The sequence below is a fragment of the Dermochelys coriacea genome, chromosome 7 (genome assembly GCF_009764565.3).
Source record: "Dermochelys coriacea isolate rDerCor1 chromosome 7, rDerCor1.pri.v4, whole genome shotgun sequence".
Classification (NCBI taxonomy): domain Eukaryota; kingdom Metazoa; phylum Chordata; order Testudines; family Dermochelyidae; genus Dermochelys; species Dermochelys coriacea.
The window spans coordinates 41,715,932-41,733,775 of NC_050074.1; the positions used below are offsets into that span (position 1 = coordinate 41,715,932).

Sequence of the window (17,844 nt, forward strand, 5' to 3'; positions counted from 1 at the left end):
ATAATTGGCAAAGCCAATTCCTCCAGACATATATCAGATCCTCAGATGGCACTGTACATTTGACTCATTAATCCATTTGCTACGGCACAGTGTGCACATTTCATTGCAAGTATGGACCACAATCACAGTTTTGGTTTTGCTCTGATTTCAATGGTTCATCAGCTCATTAATGCAACGGAAAAAAACCTCAAAGTTACAACAAAGAAGCTGAAATGGATTCAGGTGAAGCACCGCTACTGCATATAGAACCATAGGACTGGAAGGGACCTGGAGAGGTCATCTAGTCCAGTCCCCTGCACTCATGGTAGAACTAAGTACAATCTAGGTCCCTGATAGATGTTTGTCTAATCTGCTCTTAGAAATCTCCAATGATGAAGATTCAACAACCTCCCTAGGCAATTTATTCCAGTGCTTAGCCACCCTGACAGTTAGGAAGTTTTTCCTAATGTCCAACCAAAACCTCCCTTGCTGCAATTTAAACCCATTGCATCTTGAACTATCCTCAGAGGTGAAGAACAACAATTCTTCTCCCTCCTCCTTGTCACAACCTTTTATGTACTTGAAAACTGTTATGTCCCCTCTCAATCTTCTCTTTTCCAGACTAAACAAACCCAATTTTTAAAATCTTCCCTCATAGGTCACGTTTTCTAGACCTTTAATCATTTTTGTGCTCTTCTCTGTACTATAATTCCCTGGTTGTCCTTATTTCCCTTTTTATAGATGGGCATTATATTTGTCATTTTCCAGTCTTCTGGAATTTCTCACATCTTCCATGACTTTTCAAAGATAATCACTAATGGCTCAGATATCTCCTCAGTAAGCTTCTTGAGTATTCTAGGATGCATTTCATCAGGCCCTGGTGACCTGAAGACATCTAACTTATTTAAGTAATGTTTAGCTTGTTCTTTTCCTATTTTAGCCTCTGATCCTACTTCATTTTCACAGACATTCACTGTGTTAGACAGCCAATCACCACCAACCTTCTTGGTGAAAACCGAAACAAAGAAACACAGGGTTGTGAGTTCAATCCTTGAGGGTGCCATTTAGGGATCCAGGGCAAAAACTGGGGATTGGTCCTGCTTTGAGCAGGAGGTTGGACTAGATGACCTCCTGAGGTCCCTTCCAACCCTGATATTCTATGAATATCTATGAAAGTCATTAAGCACCTCTGCCATTTCCATATTTTCTGTTATTATTTTTCCCCCCTCGTTGAGTAACGGGTCTACCCTGTCCTTGGTCTTCCTCTTGCCTCTAATATATCTGTAAAATGTTTTCTTGTTACCCTTTATGTCTCTAGCTAGTTTGATCTTGTTTTGTGCGTTGGCCTTTCTAATTTTGTCCCCACATACTTGTGTTATTTGCTTATATTCATCCTTTGTAATTTAAGCCAGTTTCCACTTTTTGTAGGACTCTTTCATTTTTAGATCATTGAAGATCTCCTGGTTAAGCTAGGATGGTCTCTTGCCATACTTCCTATCTTTCCTACACAGTGTTTATTAATTATCTCTCTGGTGCTCACCAAATGCAGCATCCCTCCTAGTATATAGTGATTAACAGAAATACAGGGCTTGAACAGCTGAATTTTCTTGAGCACTCGGCATCATTTCTAAATTTTCTCAATAGAAGGATATTCTCCCAAACTTCTCTTAATTACTGAAGAATCTAACATCATGACATATTGTAACAGAACAGTTACAGAAGTTAACAAGAAAGGACACTTTCGGAGGGAGCACTACTGAAGAAAGAGGGGACTAGACACTGATCCCAACATTCATAATAGAATACAACTGCACTCGTGGGAGCATCCAGCTTATTCAGTTTTATTTCTAAGTCATCACAGATTATATGGAAACAAAAACCTAATCCTTCATAAATTGCCTAATATTATTATTTCCATGTAATCAGTATATTCATTCCTATCACCAGCCTTTTCAAACACGGACAGTGCTTCTAAAGTGAAGCCACGCACAATTGTTTTCCAAAATAAGAATGGTCACATCTTAACAAACCACCACATAGTTCATGCTTCAGAAACCGTCTCCAATTCCTGTTTGAAGGCTGTTCTGGGAGTCATGACACCAGGCCCAGAGCATAGCTTACTTACATAAAGTGTAATGGAATTTTAACTAATTATCTCTTCCTATCCCACCCCAGACACACACTCGTTAGTCCCTAGGACTCTGGCCCATTACGTCTCTCAGAGATGGATTCTTAGTGGAGAAGGAAAAACACTGCAGTTATGGGACAATTATTTAACTCTCGGACCTGCCTTTATACTGACAGCAGGAGTTCCGGAAAAAGAAAAATGGAGAAAGAGGGAAATGACAGAATTTTACCACACCAGAAGAGCTTCCTAAATTCAGAAAGTGAGGTTCAGTGTATAAGCAGTAGCTAGTAGAAATGATGATTTCTTTGTTACATGTTTACATGAAATCCAATTTCTTTCTCATATAGATAAGAAAATTGCTTTAGAGGGCTGATCAATAAATACTCATCAAGTCATGAGTACCAAAAAAAAAAAAAAACAAAAAAAACAAAACAAAAACAAAACAAAAAAAAAAACCAGGGCTGTTCCAAAGCCACTAAAATTATTACACGGCCTGATGAAATGCTGATTCTTCCACCAAACCTAACTCCATGTTGAGTACTAAGTACACAATTGCCATGTAGTTCCTCAGGCTTTTTTATACTGGAAGGATAAATCAAAACTGGTCAGCTCAAAATTAAGTCACTATCAATGGGATATCCCCCATCATTGTACTGCCAATGTTTTGCAGTTTCACAGGATGTAGACCTAGTGGCAGCACTCAGACAGATCAAAGGTATTTTACCCCTTATCTACTGAATTTTACTCCTGAGGGAATTCTGCACCACTGCACACGCGCAGAATTTATGTCCTCTGCAGATTTCTTTGGTTCCCCACAGAAAAATGACTTTCTGACAGGAAAGGAAAGGGAAGCCACAAGAGCAGTCATGCAACACTCCCCGGCAGTATGTTTCGGATGTCCAGGGCAGCCAGCAGAAAGTTTAACCACTATGGGGCATGGGGCGAGGTTGGAGAAGACCCAGTCCCAACCCTGTGCCAGGCTCAGCTGCTAGCCTGGCTGAGCTGGGGAGGACAGAACTTCCTCTTCCCCTGCACGGCAGCAGGGCTGGTTCAGACCCATCCCCAGATTTCTCCAGAGCTGCAAACTCCCTCACACCCGACCCATCACTCCTCAGCTGCAGGGGGAGGGATCCCTGTACAGAAAGCTGCTCCCCCATCCACCCAACCCCGTGTATCCAGACCTCTTCATACCCAGACCCACCTGCTGATCCTCACCCCCCCACACACTCAGAACCCCCGATGAGCCCCACTCCCCCTGCATCTGGACCACCTCAACAAGATACTCGCACCCAGATCCCACAGAGGGCCGGCTCCAGGCACCAGCTTTCCAAGCAGGTGCTTGGGGCACCATGTAGAATAGGGTGGAAGTCCGTGTCTCACGGCGGCAATTTGGTGGCAGCCGTTGTGGCAGCAGCAATTCCACTGCGACTGCTTGGGGCGGCAAAATTGGTAGAGCTGCTCCTGTCCCCACCCCACCAAGCCCCAATCAGACGCATCTAATCGCAGACTAATCCCAGAACACAGTCCCCCAGCATCTGGACCCCCCCCGAACCTTCCACTCCCAGACCCCCCCACCAAGCTCTATTCCCCTCACTCAGACCCCGCCCCCCGCTGCACCCCAACCACTTTCACCTGGACCACCCTGTAGAGTCCCACTATCACTGCACCCAGAAACCCCAACAAGCCCTTGTGCATCCAGATGCCCCCCACACCTGGATCTCCCACTGACCAACCCGCACCTAGACTGCGCACACAGAACCCTCTCAACCCACACCTGGATCCCTCCACACTTGGATCCTGCCTTGCTGAGTCTGCCTGTCCATACCTGATGCACCAGGCATGGAGGGGGTGTTTCTGAGGCAGGCACAGTCCTTGCACTGTGTCATGGTTGTGTGCAGCATCACCACTTAGTCCATGTCCAGGGTGGGGGGAACTGCACAGTGATTTCCCACCTCTGTGCAGCCAGTGGCCTGTGCTCCCCAAAGGCATGCTGGAGCCTCCACATTTATTTGCGCAGAATTTTAAATTTTTTGGCACAGAATTTTTAATTTTTTGGTGCAGAACGCCCTCAGGAGTAACTGATTAGATGTTATAGTAGTTAAAACTAGGGCTGTCAAGCGATTAATAAAATTGTGATTAACTGCACTGTTAAACAATAATAAAGTACAATTTAAATATTTTAGAATGTTTTGTACAATTGCAAATATTGATTTCAATTACAACACAGAACACAAAGTGTACACTGCTCACTTTATTTATTACAAATACTTGCACCAGAGTGGATAAAAATCAATTTTTTAAATTTTTTTTTTTAAAAATCAGTTTTTATTTAAAGAAGATTTTTTTTTATAAAATGCTTTTTCAGGAAAAAAACCTATCTAAAGATAGTTTTAATTAAGATACATTATAGCTTAAAGAGATCTCATCATGGAATAGGGATTATAAATTCTATAGTATGAAACAATATATTCATGTAATGTTTAAGAAAAGTTTTGTAAATGAGTTCCAGTAGTTCATGGATTAGGGACCCAATCTGATGGGGTTTCAGGGGCTTCTGTATAGATTATTTAGGTTAATCTTTCTATCTACCCAATGGGACTCAGTGCTCAGTCTAGAAGATATCAGAGATACTTAGTTTTGCAGTTTTCTCGAACTGTGGATTTGTGTCTCCAGAGATAACATGCTTGTTAACAGCAAAAATGTTTTTAAATAAACAGATAGATAGATAGAGGTGAGAAACAACAGACCTCAACTCTATTGTCCCTCTGCAAATTTCTGTACACACAATCAGTCCCTTACCTCTCTCTAAAAGTGCAAAGTTTCAAAAAGTTCAATGAATAGAAGATGGCTGGGGGCGGAATAGATCTGGACAAGGAGAAGTCTGGAGATAAATGTGAGAATGGAGGGACAGGCAGTAGAAACAAAAGTGAAACTGTTTGAGCAGCATATTCCAGAAGTCTTTGAGATCTTTCTGAGTATAGCCTTCATTGATAACAGACCTAAAAGTGGCAATTCTTCAACAAAAAAAACTTCAAAAACAGACTCCAACGTGAAGCTGCAGAACTGGAATTAATTTGCAAACTGGACACCATCAGATTAGTCCTGAAAAGAGACTGGGAGTGATTGGGTCATTACAAAACCTAAACTTAATTTCCCCAATACTAATTTCTCCCTATTGTTACTCACACCTTCTTGTGAACTGTCTGTAATATGCCACTCTCTTACCACTTCAAAAAAGTTATTTTTCCCCTACTTGGTATCCTGCTGTTAATTGATTTATCTCATTAGACTGACCTCATACTTGGTAAAGCAACCCCCATCCTTTCATGTATTTGTACCTGCTCCTGTATTTTCACTCCATGCATCTGATAAAGTGGGTTCTAACCCATGAAAGCTTATGCCCAAATAAATATGTTAGTCTTTAAGGTGCCACAAGGACTCCTCGTTATTTTTGCTGATACTAACACAGCTACCACTCTGAAACCTTTACTGATTTGAGATCTACCATACCATTCTCTCACTAGAAGGGAAAACCTATAATAGCAGCACGCCGTAAAAGAGACCCAGTTTGGGTTTCATCTATCTCTGAGTTGTGAAGAATATGTATTAAGGTTATAACAACCAACAAGAATGCACTTTTATGTAGAAATCCATTATTAAATCGAGTCTTCCTGACTAGTGATTTAAATCAAATTCACCCTGATTTGCACTGTAAAAAAAACAAAAGAAATAGTATATTTCAATTCACCTAATACAAGTACTGTAGTGCAATCTCTTTATAATGCAAGTTAAACTTACAAATGTAGAATGATGTACAAAAAATAACTGCATTCAAAAACAAAACAATGTAAAACTTTAGAACCTACAAGTCCACTCTCCCATTTCAGCCAGTTGCTCAGACAAACAATATCGGTTACAATTTGCAGGATATAATGCTGCCCACGTCTTGTTTAAAATGTCACCTGAAAGTGAGAACAGGCATTCACATGGTACTGTTGTAGCCAGCATTGCAAGATATGTACATTCCAGATGCGCTAAAGATTCATATGTCCCTTCATGCTTCAACCACCATTCCAGAAGACATGCGTCCATGCTGATGACGGGCTCTGCTCGATAATCCAAAACAGAGTAGAAAGACGCATGTTCATTTTCATCATCATGAGTCAGTTGCCACCAGCAGAATATTGATTTTTGTTTTTTGGTGGTTCGGGTTCTGTAGTTTCCACATGAGAGCATTGCTCTTTTAAGACATTTGAAAGCATGCTCCACACCTCGTCCCTCTCAGATTGTGGAAGGCACGTCAGATTCTTAAATCTTGGGTTGAGTACTGTAAATATCCTTAGAAATCTCACATTAGTACCTTCTTTGCATTTTGTCAAATCTGCTGTGAAAGTGTTCTTACAACGAACATGTGCTGGGTCATCACCCGAGACTGCTATAACATGAAATATATGGTAGAATGTGGGTAAAACAGAGCAGGAGACATACAATTCTCTCCGAGGAGTTCAATCACAAATTTAATTAGCACATTTTTTTTTTTTTAACAAGCATCATCAGCATGGAAGCATGTCGTCTGGAACGGTGGCCAAAACATGAAGGGGAATGTTTCGCTTATCTGGCACGTAAATACCTTGCAAAGCCAGCTACAAAATTGCCATGTGAATGCTTGTTTTCACTTTCAGGTAACATTGTAAAGAAGCAGCAGTCAGTAGTATCTCCCATAAATATAAACAAACTTGTTTGTCTTTGCAATTGGCAGAACAAGAAGTAGGACTGAGTGGACCTGTAAGCACTGAAGTTTTACATTGTTTTGTTTTTGAGTGGTGTTGCCTAAAATTTTTTAAAAATCTACATTTGTAAGTTACACTTTCACAATAAAGAGATTGCACTACAGTACTTGTGTGAAGTGAATTGAAAAATACTATTTCTTTTGTTTATCATTTTTACAGTGTAAATAGTTGTAATAAAAATAATAATATAAAGGGAGCACTGTACACTTTGCATTCTCTGTTGTAATAGAAATCAATATACTTGAAAATGGAGAAAAACATCCAAAAATATTTAATAAATTTCTATTGGTATTCTCTTGTTTAACAGTGCGATTAATCGCAATATGTTTTTAATTGCAGTTAATTTTTTTGAGTTAATCGTGTGAGTTAACTGTGATTAATCAACAGTCATAGTTAAAACATCTCTTCGCAATTGCTGCCAGATTAGTGGAGATGGATTTGTAGTAAATTTGGAAAGAAAACAGAGATTTAGTGCTTGGAATTTAACATTCCGGCCAGTAGATTAATACCACTACTAACAAATTTCATACTACTCAGAGATTATGCAGATGTCCGTTTCAGAAGTACTGTCTTCATACCCCAGTCAAGTACATATTGTTTGCCCAGGAATAATATAATAGAATCATAGGACTGGAAGGGACCTTAAGAGGTCATCTAGTCCATTCCCCTGAACTCATGGCAGGACTAAATATTATCTAGATCAGAGGTGGGCAAACTTTCTGGTCCGAGGGCCAGATCTGAGTGGGGAAATTGTATGCAGGGCCATGAATGTAGGGCTGGGTCAGGGGGATGGAGTGCAGAAGCGAGTGCAGGGTGTGGGAGGCAGGGCGGTGTGCAGGAAGGGGCTCAGGGCAAGGGGTTGGGGTGCAGGCTCTGGCCCAGCGCTGCTTACCTCAAGCAGCTCCAGAGTGGCAGCGGTGTGCAGCAGGGTTAAGGCAGGGTCTCCGCCTGCCGTGGCCCCAATCCCAGAAGTGGCCAGCATGTCTGGCAGTGGCTCCTGTGGGCAGGGGAGGCAGGCAGCTTTATCATGTGCTGCCCTCGCCTGTGGATACCATTCCCGAAGCTCCCATTGGCCACAATTCCCCATTCCTGGCCAATGAGAGCTGGGGGGAGGGGGGTGGTGCCTGCAGGCGAGGCCAGCGCACGGAACCCTCTGCCCTCCCTCTCCTCCTCCCGCAGGGCGCTGTGCCGTCTGCTTCTGAGAGCGGCAAAGAGCTAGGGCAGGCAGGAAGCCTGCCTTAGCTCCGCTGCGCCATGGGGCTGGCAATCCCGTGGGCTATACTGAAAGCCCTGATGGGCTGAATCCAGTCCACAGGCTATAGTTTGCCCTCCCCTGATCTAGACCATCCCTGACAGGTGTTTGTCTAACCTGCTCTTCAAAATCTCTTAAGATAGAGATTCCACAGCCTCCCTAAACAATTTATTCCAGTGCTTACTCACCCTGACAGTTAGGAAGCTTTTCCTAATGCCCAACCATGCTAATGTCTTATCCGTGCAAAAGACTGAACTATTACTTACTCTGCAGAGTAAATGTGATGGAGATGTTGTAGACAGCATGGATCCCACTGTGTATGCAACAGTCTCCTGTGTGCAAGATCTAAATCTTTTCAGTAGTCACATCCATTGGGGAAAAAAAGACTCCTTGTGCTCCTATGTGAGGGCACAAAGAGTGCAGCCACTGACCCCCCCTGTCATTCCCTTGCAATTGCAACTGTGAGGACTCAGAAAAACAGGGAGAGGGGGAAAGTTGTGGAATCCACACTAACTACAGTCAAAGCAGCACAATTCTTGTAGGGATGGATCCCACTGCAGGTGACGGGAAAGCAGTCTTTTCACTGGATGGTGGGAATGAGGAGTTTCAGCTTCATTAGTCAAATAATGAACGAAGCACTGATCTCCCAAATGTGGCATCTGATCTAGTTGCTAAGTCTAGAGCATGATATTCGATTACGGTCATTGGGTGGCTCCACTTTGCTGCCTTGTGGATCTCAGGTACTTTACACTCCTGAAGCAGGCTGAAGATGCTGTCTGTGCTCTGGAGGAGATAGTCACAACATTCAGAAAGAGATATTCCCCAGCTAACAGATAAAATAGAAATACAGGTGATCCATTTAGGCAATCTGTGACTAGATGGCCTGGCTTTTTGAAGGGTCAGATTATGGCTACAAAGAGGTGAGGAGACTAACTAAAAAGCTTGATCTTGTCAATGTAATAGAGTAAGGCTCTGGAAACATGCAGTGTATGTCATTTCTTTTCCCTCCTGTGGAGTTTTGGGAAGAAGACAGAGGGAGATTGACTGGGTCAGGTGGAATTCTGCAACCACTATTTATGGTGGAACTTGAAATGTTATCGCAGCATAACTGTCTCTCTCTGAAAGAATTTATAGGGAGGTCCAACCATGAGAGCTTGGAGTTCACTGATCCACCTTGCCAAGGTGACAGTAACCAGAAAGAACATTGCACAGGTACGATAGATACTGTCAAGTAAGAGAACTGAGAAAAATGAGCACAACCCGCCAATATTGCTGTGAGGTGGACCTTGGAAGCTGGCCACTAGATCAGCATGCTTCAAGGATCCTCAGTATCAGGGCCTCTTCTGGACACATTGTGTTGCACAGTCTATATGAAGAACCTTTTCTATTTTAAGGAACACATCTTTCTTATGGATGGCTTTCTGCTCTGGGAAACTGCTCCTAACAGATTCATTAAATTCTTAAAAAGAGGAGTACTTGTGGCACCTTAGAGACTAACAAATTTATTTGAGCATAAGCTTTCGTGAGCTACAGCTCACTTCATCGGATGCATTTGGTACATTTTTCCACCAAATGCATCCGATGAAGTGAGCTGTAGCTCACGAAAGCTTATACTCAAATAAATTTGTTAGTCTCTAAGGTGCCACAAGTACTCCTTTTCTTTTTGCGAATACAGACTAACACGGCTGCTACTCTGAAACCTGTCATTAAATTCTTAGCAGTAGTGCTCAACCAACCACCATCCAATCTTTCAGGTGCAATGACTGCAGGTCTAGGTGCAGTATTTGATCACAATTCTGAAATATTGTGTTCAGACAGGCTGGGAAATGGTTGGGAGGCCAAATCTGCAATAGGTCTGACAGACGTAACTATCCTCAACCAGTAAAAAGGATTACTGTGGCCTAGGATGTCACCCTCGGGTCCAGGAGGAGGGGGGAGGAAACTGTGGAATGACACATAAAAGAAGTCTGAGTGCACTGTAGCAGGAATGCCTTTGGCAACAAACCCAGGCTCATGCCTTCTCTGAAGCAAATCCTGGGCATTTGGTGGCGAAAAGGTCTATTGTGGGAATCCCCCATTGACAGAATATTGGCCCTATGATGCAGTTTTGGAGTGACCACTAGTGGTTGGTTACTAAATGCCTGCTGAAGAAGTATGCCAGGCTGTTGCTGACTCCCAGAAGGCGCAGAGCCTATAGGTTTATTCTATGTTGATGACACCACATCAATAGCTGGATTGCTTCCTGGCAGAGGGGTGATGAACCAATTCTTCCCTACTTGTCTATGTAGCTCATTGCAGATGTATTGTCTGTCAATATCTCCACCATGGAGTTCCATAGGATGGATAGGAGTGCCACATAAGCCAGTATCACGGGCCTGAGTTCCAGGATGTTTATGTGGAGATTCAAGATGTCCTGGGATAAGGCGCCTTGCATCTGCATGTGGTTCAGATGGCAGCCCCACCCAGTTCCTAGTACGTCCATGAAGAATGTCATTGTCAGAGAGAGTACAGAGAATCAAATTTCCTTTCAGGCATTCTTGAAGTATAACCACCAACTAGATTCCTGTTTGAGCTGGGACTGTGACCCTCTTGTTCATGTGGTGTCAGGACCTCAGCTGAAGTTACAGGAGCCACAGGTGAAGCTGGACAAACAGCATCACATATATACACACCAACATGTAGCCTAGTAGTCCTGGGATAAGTACCACCTTAACTAGACTTGAGTTTGGGTAATTTATTATCAACTGGACTGGAACACGTCCTCTGGGAGACGGACTTGCCAGCTGAGAGCTGATCGTAGCCCCTGTGAATTCTATCATCTGTAATGGATTGAGATATTTTCTCTTAGTTCACAAGGAAGCTTAAGTGGGTGAACAATGAGAGCACATACTCAAGAGCTGTTGTGGTCTCCTTCTGGGACTTCCTCTGATCAGCCAATCATCTAAGCATGGACAGACATGGATACCCTATCTCTGAATGTGCTGCTACCACTGTTAGACATTTCATGAAGACTCTTGGTGCTGTAAGGAGTCTGAATGGCAGTAATGTGTACTGGTCATGGTTAGACCCCATGTGAATCTGCAGTACTTGCTGAGATCAGGAAGCATGGCCACATGGAAGCATGGATCTGCAAGTTGAGAACCATGAACCAGTCTTTAGCCTGAAAAGATGGAAAGATTGAGGCCAACATTACCATCCACAACCTGAGATGGCATATATACTTGTTGAGTTCCCTCAGCTCTAGGAGAGGATGAAGCTCCCTCGACTCCCTTTCTTTTGGGGATAAAGAATGGGGAATAGAGGTAGGTATGTCCTGGTGATGATGAGAAGAAATAGATTTCCTGTGAGGGCAGCACTGAGATTATGGCACTCTCAGTATCAGGGTTTGAAGCTCAAATACTCAGTCTTCCAGGGGCATCTGACCATCAGAAATCAATCCAGATGGTTGAGGTTTTTTTGTGGAAGTTTCGTACAGCTAGTAGAGAATTCTGAATAATTTAGCTGTAACTAAAGAATAGCACGTTAGACACTTACTAGGTTCTGTCTTGCTGCCATAGGCAGTAGGAGTGATCAAATGGAGGGCCAAGGGAGAATGTCTTTGTATGGGCGAATGAGGAGGCAGAAGGGACATGCACTGTCCTGGTGGATATAACCATCCAAAATACTACGATCTCACATGCATGTTGCACATGTGCACCTACAGGGGATTCACGCTGACATCATGTTTCCTAACCAAGCCGTAAATTCCGAAAGAAGCCCTCTCCAAAGCAGTAGAAACTCCCTGAAGTCCAGGCTGACAGGCCACACAACACAGCAGCAGCAAAAAGGTGGCCTTCTTAACCTCTGAGGATAGGACAAGAAGCAACGGGCTTAAATTGCAGCAAGGGAAGTTTAGGCTGGACATTAGGAAAAACTTCCTGTCAGGGTGGTTAAGCACTGGAATAAATTGCTTAGGGAGGTTGTTGAATCTCCACCATTGGAGATTTTGAAGAGCAGTTTAGATAAATACCTGTCAGGGATAGTCTAGATCAATGGTCACCAACTGGTCAATCACGATCGACTAGTCAATCCCAAAGGATCTCCCAGTCAATTGCGATTTCCGGTGGTGCAGTGTGGCTGCCGCTAAGGCAGACTCCCTGCCTACCCCAGCCCTACGCCATTCCCGGAAGTAGCTAGCATAGATCTGCGGCCCTGGGGGCAGGGATTTCCCTCTGCATGCTGCTCCTGCCTACAAGCATCGCCCCCATAGCATTGGCCTGAAAAGCTGTGGGGGTGGTGCTTGTAGAGAGGGGCAGCGCATGAAGCCCGGGGCCCTCCACCGCTCCCCCAGGGGCCGCAAGGGCACATTGGATCCTTCCAGGAGCAGTGTGGGGCCAGGGTAGGCAAGGAGCCTTAGCCTCGCTGCGCCCACTGCCAACCAGGAGCTGCTGGTGGTAAGTGCTGCCCAGTGGAAGGCCACACCGCAACCCTTATCCCTGAGCCTCCTCCCGGAGCCAGCACTCTATACCCCCTCCTGCACCCCAGCCCAGAGCCAGCAACCCATACCCCCTCCTGCACTCCAACACACTACCCCAGCCTGAAGCCCCCTCCCAGAGCCTGCACCCTGCACTCCCTCCTGCACCCCACCCCCTGCCCCAGGCTCAGCCCAGGGCCCTCTCCCACACTACAAACCCCTTGGCCCCAGCGCAGAACCCACACTCCCTCACGAACCCCAACCCCCTGCCTCAGCCCAGTGAAAATTAGTGAGGGTGGGGGAGAGTGAGCGACGGAGAGATGGAGGGATGGAGTGAGCGGGGCAGGGCTTTGGGGAAGGAGTGGCGTAGATCCTGGGTTGCCCTTAGATTCAAAAAGTGATCTTGAGCGTAAAAAGGTTGGAGACCACTGGTCTACAGTAGATAATACTTAGTCCTGCCATGAGTGAAGGGGACTGGACTAGATGACCTCTTGAGGTCCCTTCCAGTCCTATGATTCTTCCAACTGAAAGCACAGCCACTGAAATACAGCTTTCAACAAAAACACTACAAAAAGGGGAAAGATGACAAAAGAGTAAATTCTACACACATTAGCTTAATTATTTTAATCTACTGAACAAACTCTAAATTGTTTGAAGGTTTGTTACAAGCAGAAAAAAAAAGAAAATACTGGTGGAACAACATGCGCAGGCTACATTTGAAGGAAAAATACACAATCAGAAGAAAACTGAAGTAGACTTGAGTATATTAAAATACATTAGAACACAGAAAAAAAGTCAGCAATGGAAATATTGCTAGCTTCAAGTCAACTAGATGTTGCATACTCAGCTGGGATGGGCGAGAGTCAAAAGCAAGCCTTGTACGTCCTAGATAACATATTGTCTTTCTACCTGGCTTTAATATGAAGGACATGTGAGTAGAAATCTCATGCCAGATGACACTGACCCATAAATCTCAAGTATCAGTAATTCCCACCTAAAATTAGGTGGTCTTTTTAGAAAGGTATACTGTATGAAAAACCTATAAAGCCATTGAGGTTTGACTGGAAATATTTCCCTGTTAAAAACAAAACTGCTGTCCCAACTTGAACGTGACCTCATCAAGCTGTCATACAACCATAGCATGTGACAGTGTCTTATAACTAAGAATCAGGGCTTGTCTTCACTACCAGGGAGCTCGACGCTGCTGCAATCGATGCAGATGGTGTCAATTTAGTGGGTCTAGTGAAAACCCACTAAATCAACGGCAGAGTGCTCTCCGGTCAACTCTGGTACTCCAGCTCCCCAAGAAGAGTAAGGTAAGTCAACCGGAGAGCATCAATAAAGACACTGGGATAAGTCAACCTAAGCTACGACGACTCCAGCTATGTTATTCATGTAGCTGGAGTAGCGTAACTTAGATCAACCTACCCCAGTAGTGAAGACAAGCCCTCAGTGTCAGTCAGTACAAGAATAGAAACTCTTAAGAAAATTCTGAAAGCTCCGAGTGTGAGGCGCCCCTTAGAAATGAGAGGATTAGGTCCCATCATCCTGGCTAAATTCCAATTCTGGTAACTAATGCAGCCTACCATCATTTCTTCTGTAACTTCAGTTAAATTATTTATTTCCCAGGCTAGTTAATGCTACTGTGTAGTATTACTGGCACTGTTAAACTGTGCTCAATATTCCACTCCAGTGGTGGATCTATTTCAGCAACATAGAACAGAGAGTCCTGTACTTAATCTGTAGAGCAATTCCAGTTCTTCTGGATTGAAGGCACCATAAAGTATAATATCTTATCTTACATAGACATTAGTACCAGATCATTCCCCAGGGGATTGCACTGGTCAAAACCCATGAATTTGTTCAACTAACCACCCAAGAGCCAAAGAGTAATCAGTGAGAAGAGAGATATCTTTTGAATTTTCCCCTGTACGGATTAGAATATGACATATGATGAGTTTTCTAGGAAAATCTACTTCACAAGTGTCATACTATTTCATTGCGGAAACAAGGAAGCTGAACAACACTTATGATTCCGTTTTCATGCAGATTACAGGCAAAGGGTTCAAAACCCAAGCTTCTTAGTAAAGGAATGCCAAGTTATGGGTGACAATGGATACAAGTCAACTTCCACATTCTGGTTTATTTTACATAAAATACTTTTTCACTAGTAAAGCAAAAACATAAATACGTAAGATATTATCAATGTCTAGCCTCAAATGAAAGTATTGAAAACAAACATTTACTTGCAATTTTTGAAACTGACCAATTCCAATGAACAGTTACCTTTAAACGTCCAAGTTTTATTTCCATTACAAAAATGGAAAACAGGTTTTCTGTTCCCGTTACTATTTGTAAAGGTCTTTTTAGCAAAGAAAAAAACCTGACTACACAAAGTGCTTACAAATGTACAACAATTTCTTTCTCCTGTTTCTTTCATGTATAGTAATTTAGTTGCAATAGATACAACATTTTGACACAGTCTGATTTTCAAGTGGACTGTGTCCCTTTAAGGACTAGGCAACAGCAATGATTAAATGATACTGTAACTTATCAAAAACCTTTTATTTATCAAATTTTAGAAATAAAGTATTTTCTTGTGCAATTTAACTGAACATTTTATAGTTGAATGCAACAATCTTAATTATAGCAATGGGATCCTTACCTGGCCTCTCAGACTGGATCTTTAAACAAAGTTGTTTTACAAAGTCCAAAGGTAGCTGAACAACTTCCTAAAATACAAATATTTAATATTTTAACAGACAGATTCTTTTAAAAGGAAATATCTTAAAATAAAATGTTACCTGGTAATGCACAAAAATACATAAAATTTTGGAAGGTGTCAACAAAGTGGGCCAAAAAGTTCCATAAGATCAACTGAACTGCAGTGAAAACAAGCCATTTATTTGGTTGAGAGTTTTATTTGTTAGTCGACCCTATAAGACAGTACAAGTTTCATCTTACTCTGCGTGTCTGAGGAGACCAGATAAGCAATACCATATCCTGGCATGAGACACAGAAAAAGCCCTTTGCCAGTTTGTCAGTTTCGTGCAACTACAGGAACATTATGCATTTTCTGAACATAACAAATCAGTTTGTCTTTGTACTTCTAAACTTATATTTATAAACTGTTAAAGTCCTAGTATTTAAGGATTTAACACAGAAACCAAATAGAGCCCAGGAACTTCTAGACTGAAGCGTAAGTAGATCTGATCTCCTCACTCATGGAAGCAACTCATTTATCAAAGAATTGAAATAAGGAGGTAACAGATTACAAGTCTAAAAATATTAGGCTCTCCCAGGATAAGTTCATCAGCCAGAAAAAGCGTAAAAAGAAGCCAGACATTTTGAAAGTTAACCATCCTTCCCTAGAAAGAGAGGGCAGGGCTGGGTGAAGAAGAGACCCCTTCTCCTCCAACATGCCACACTGCAGTGACATGGGAAACAGGCTGGGCAGCCCATGCTTACAAAACAATTTTGAAGTCAAAGACGATAGGTTAAGTAATGATGTATCACTGGGGCGGGAAGGGTTTCATTTATAATTGCATTATCTCAATTATAATAAAAAAAGAGGAGGTTACTCACCCTGTGCAGTAACTGACGTTCTTTGAGATGAGTGTCCCTGTGGGTGGCTCCACTTCAGGTCAAGGTGCATCCCAGTGCCTTTGATCGGAGATTCCACAGCAGTACCCCTACGGGCTGTGCACGCACTGTGCCTGCCTCTTGAGCTGTCAGTGTTCTAATAGTGCGTGCACAGCCCGGGCTCCTCAGTTCCTTCTCTACAACTGAGTGTGTTACAAATTCCAAAGTAGAGGGGAGGAGGGCGGGTAGTGGAGCACCCACAGGGACACTCATCTCGAAGAACATCAGTTACTGCACAGCTTGAGTAAGCTCCTCTTCTTCTTCGAAAGATGTTCCTGTGGGTGCTCCACTTCAGGTGACTGAAAAGCAGTATCCCTTAGAATGGTTGGGACTTCGGATGAGGCAAGAAGGCTGTTGACAAGACAGCTCTACCCAATCTGGTGTCAGATGCTGCAGTGTGGATGAGAGTGTAGTGATTAGCTAAGATAAGGTTTGATGCCCAGTTAGCTGCCCTACATAAGTCAGACAGTAGGAAATTACGGAGAAAGGCTGTGGACGTGGAAACAACCTTGGCAGAGTGTGTTCTAATTGACGTAGGAGGTTATATCTGCCTGAGTTGGTAACAAAGGCGTATGCAGTCAGCAATCCATTTGGAAAGTCTCTATGTAGCGACAGCATTTCCTTGTGAGCGCTGAGTAGAAGAGACAAAAAGTCTGGGGGTTTTCCTAAATGGTTTTGTCCTATCGAGGTAAAAGGATAATGCTCTGAACATCAAGAGCGTGCACTGTCATTTCAAAGGCATTAGCATGAGGTATTGGGAAAAAATGTTGGAAGGGGTATAGTTCATTGAGGTGAAAGGAACAGTATCTTTGGTAAGAACCTTGGATACGTGCGGAGTGTGACCTTAACGCAGAAGAACATGGTATACGGAGGGTCCGTCATAAGCGACTCGCCTGGTAGATGTGATTGCTATGAAAAAGGCGGTCTTCATGGATATGTGGAGAAGGGAGCAGGTAGCCATCGGTTCAAATGGTGTTGCCATCAGGGCTTTGAGGACTAGGTGTAAATCCCAAGGTGCAGCAGGTGGTTTCACATCCGGGTATAACAGCTGGATGCCCTTCAGGAACTTTTTGTTGATTGGATGGACAAAGACAGACAATTACGTTGTCAACCTTATGGCAGAAGATAGTGATTGCCGCAAGATGACTCTGAGTGAACTCGTAGAGAGGCCAGATGTTTTAAGATATAACAGGTAATCCGGTATCAGTGAGAGTGAAGCAGAAAACTGGAGAGGTCTGTTTACCAGTGCACCAAGATGTGAACTGTTTCCATTTATGCAGTGTGACAAAGCTCTGTCCTTGCCTCCGTGGGTCCCGCGTTTCCTGGCGGGATTTTGCTAGCCTCAGAGGCTCACTGTGACCCTCCACATAACCCTTCTTTCTCTACAGACAAGGGTCACAGTCCACTGAGCCATTTTCATCACAAGCCAGCGAGGGAGGTGGGGAGAAGTTATCCTTCCTTGCACAGTCTCTGTTGTCTCCCGAGTCAGTGATTAATCAGGGGGCAAAGGTGGGGGGGAGCCCGGGACCACCCTCTACTACGGGCTCCAGCCCAGGGACCCTAATAGTATCAGCTACGGTAGCTGACTTTTTAGAAACAC

The 17,844-nt window shown here is 43.4% G+C and overlaps 1 protein-coding gene across 4 annotated transcripts in view; it reads right to left on the reverse strand.

Annotated features, from left to right (window-relative positions):
- Positions 1-17,844, reverse strand: part of IPPK (inositol-pentakisphosphate 2-kinase) — a 108,083-nt gene that overhangs the window by 21,601 nt on the left and 68,638 nt on the right. For all 4 annotated transcript variants that reach the window (XM_038410690.2, XM_038410693.2, XM_043518842.1 and 1 more), the window contains one exon: positions 15,268-15,334. In XM_038410690.2, the coding sequence (XP_038266618.1) occupies positions 15,268-15,334 (67 nt within the window). The remainder of the gene's footprint in view (positions 1-15,267; positions 15,335-17,844) is intronic.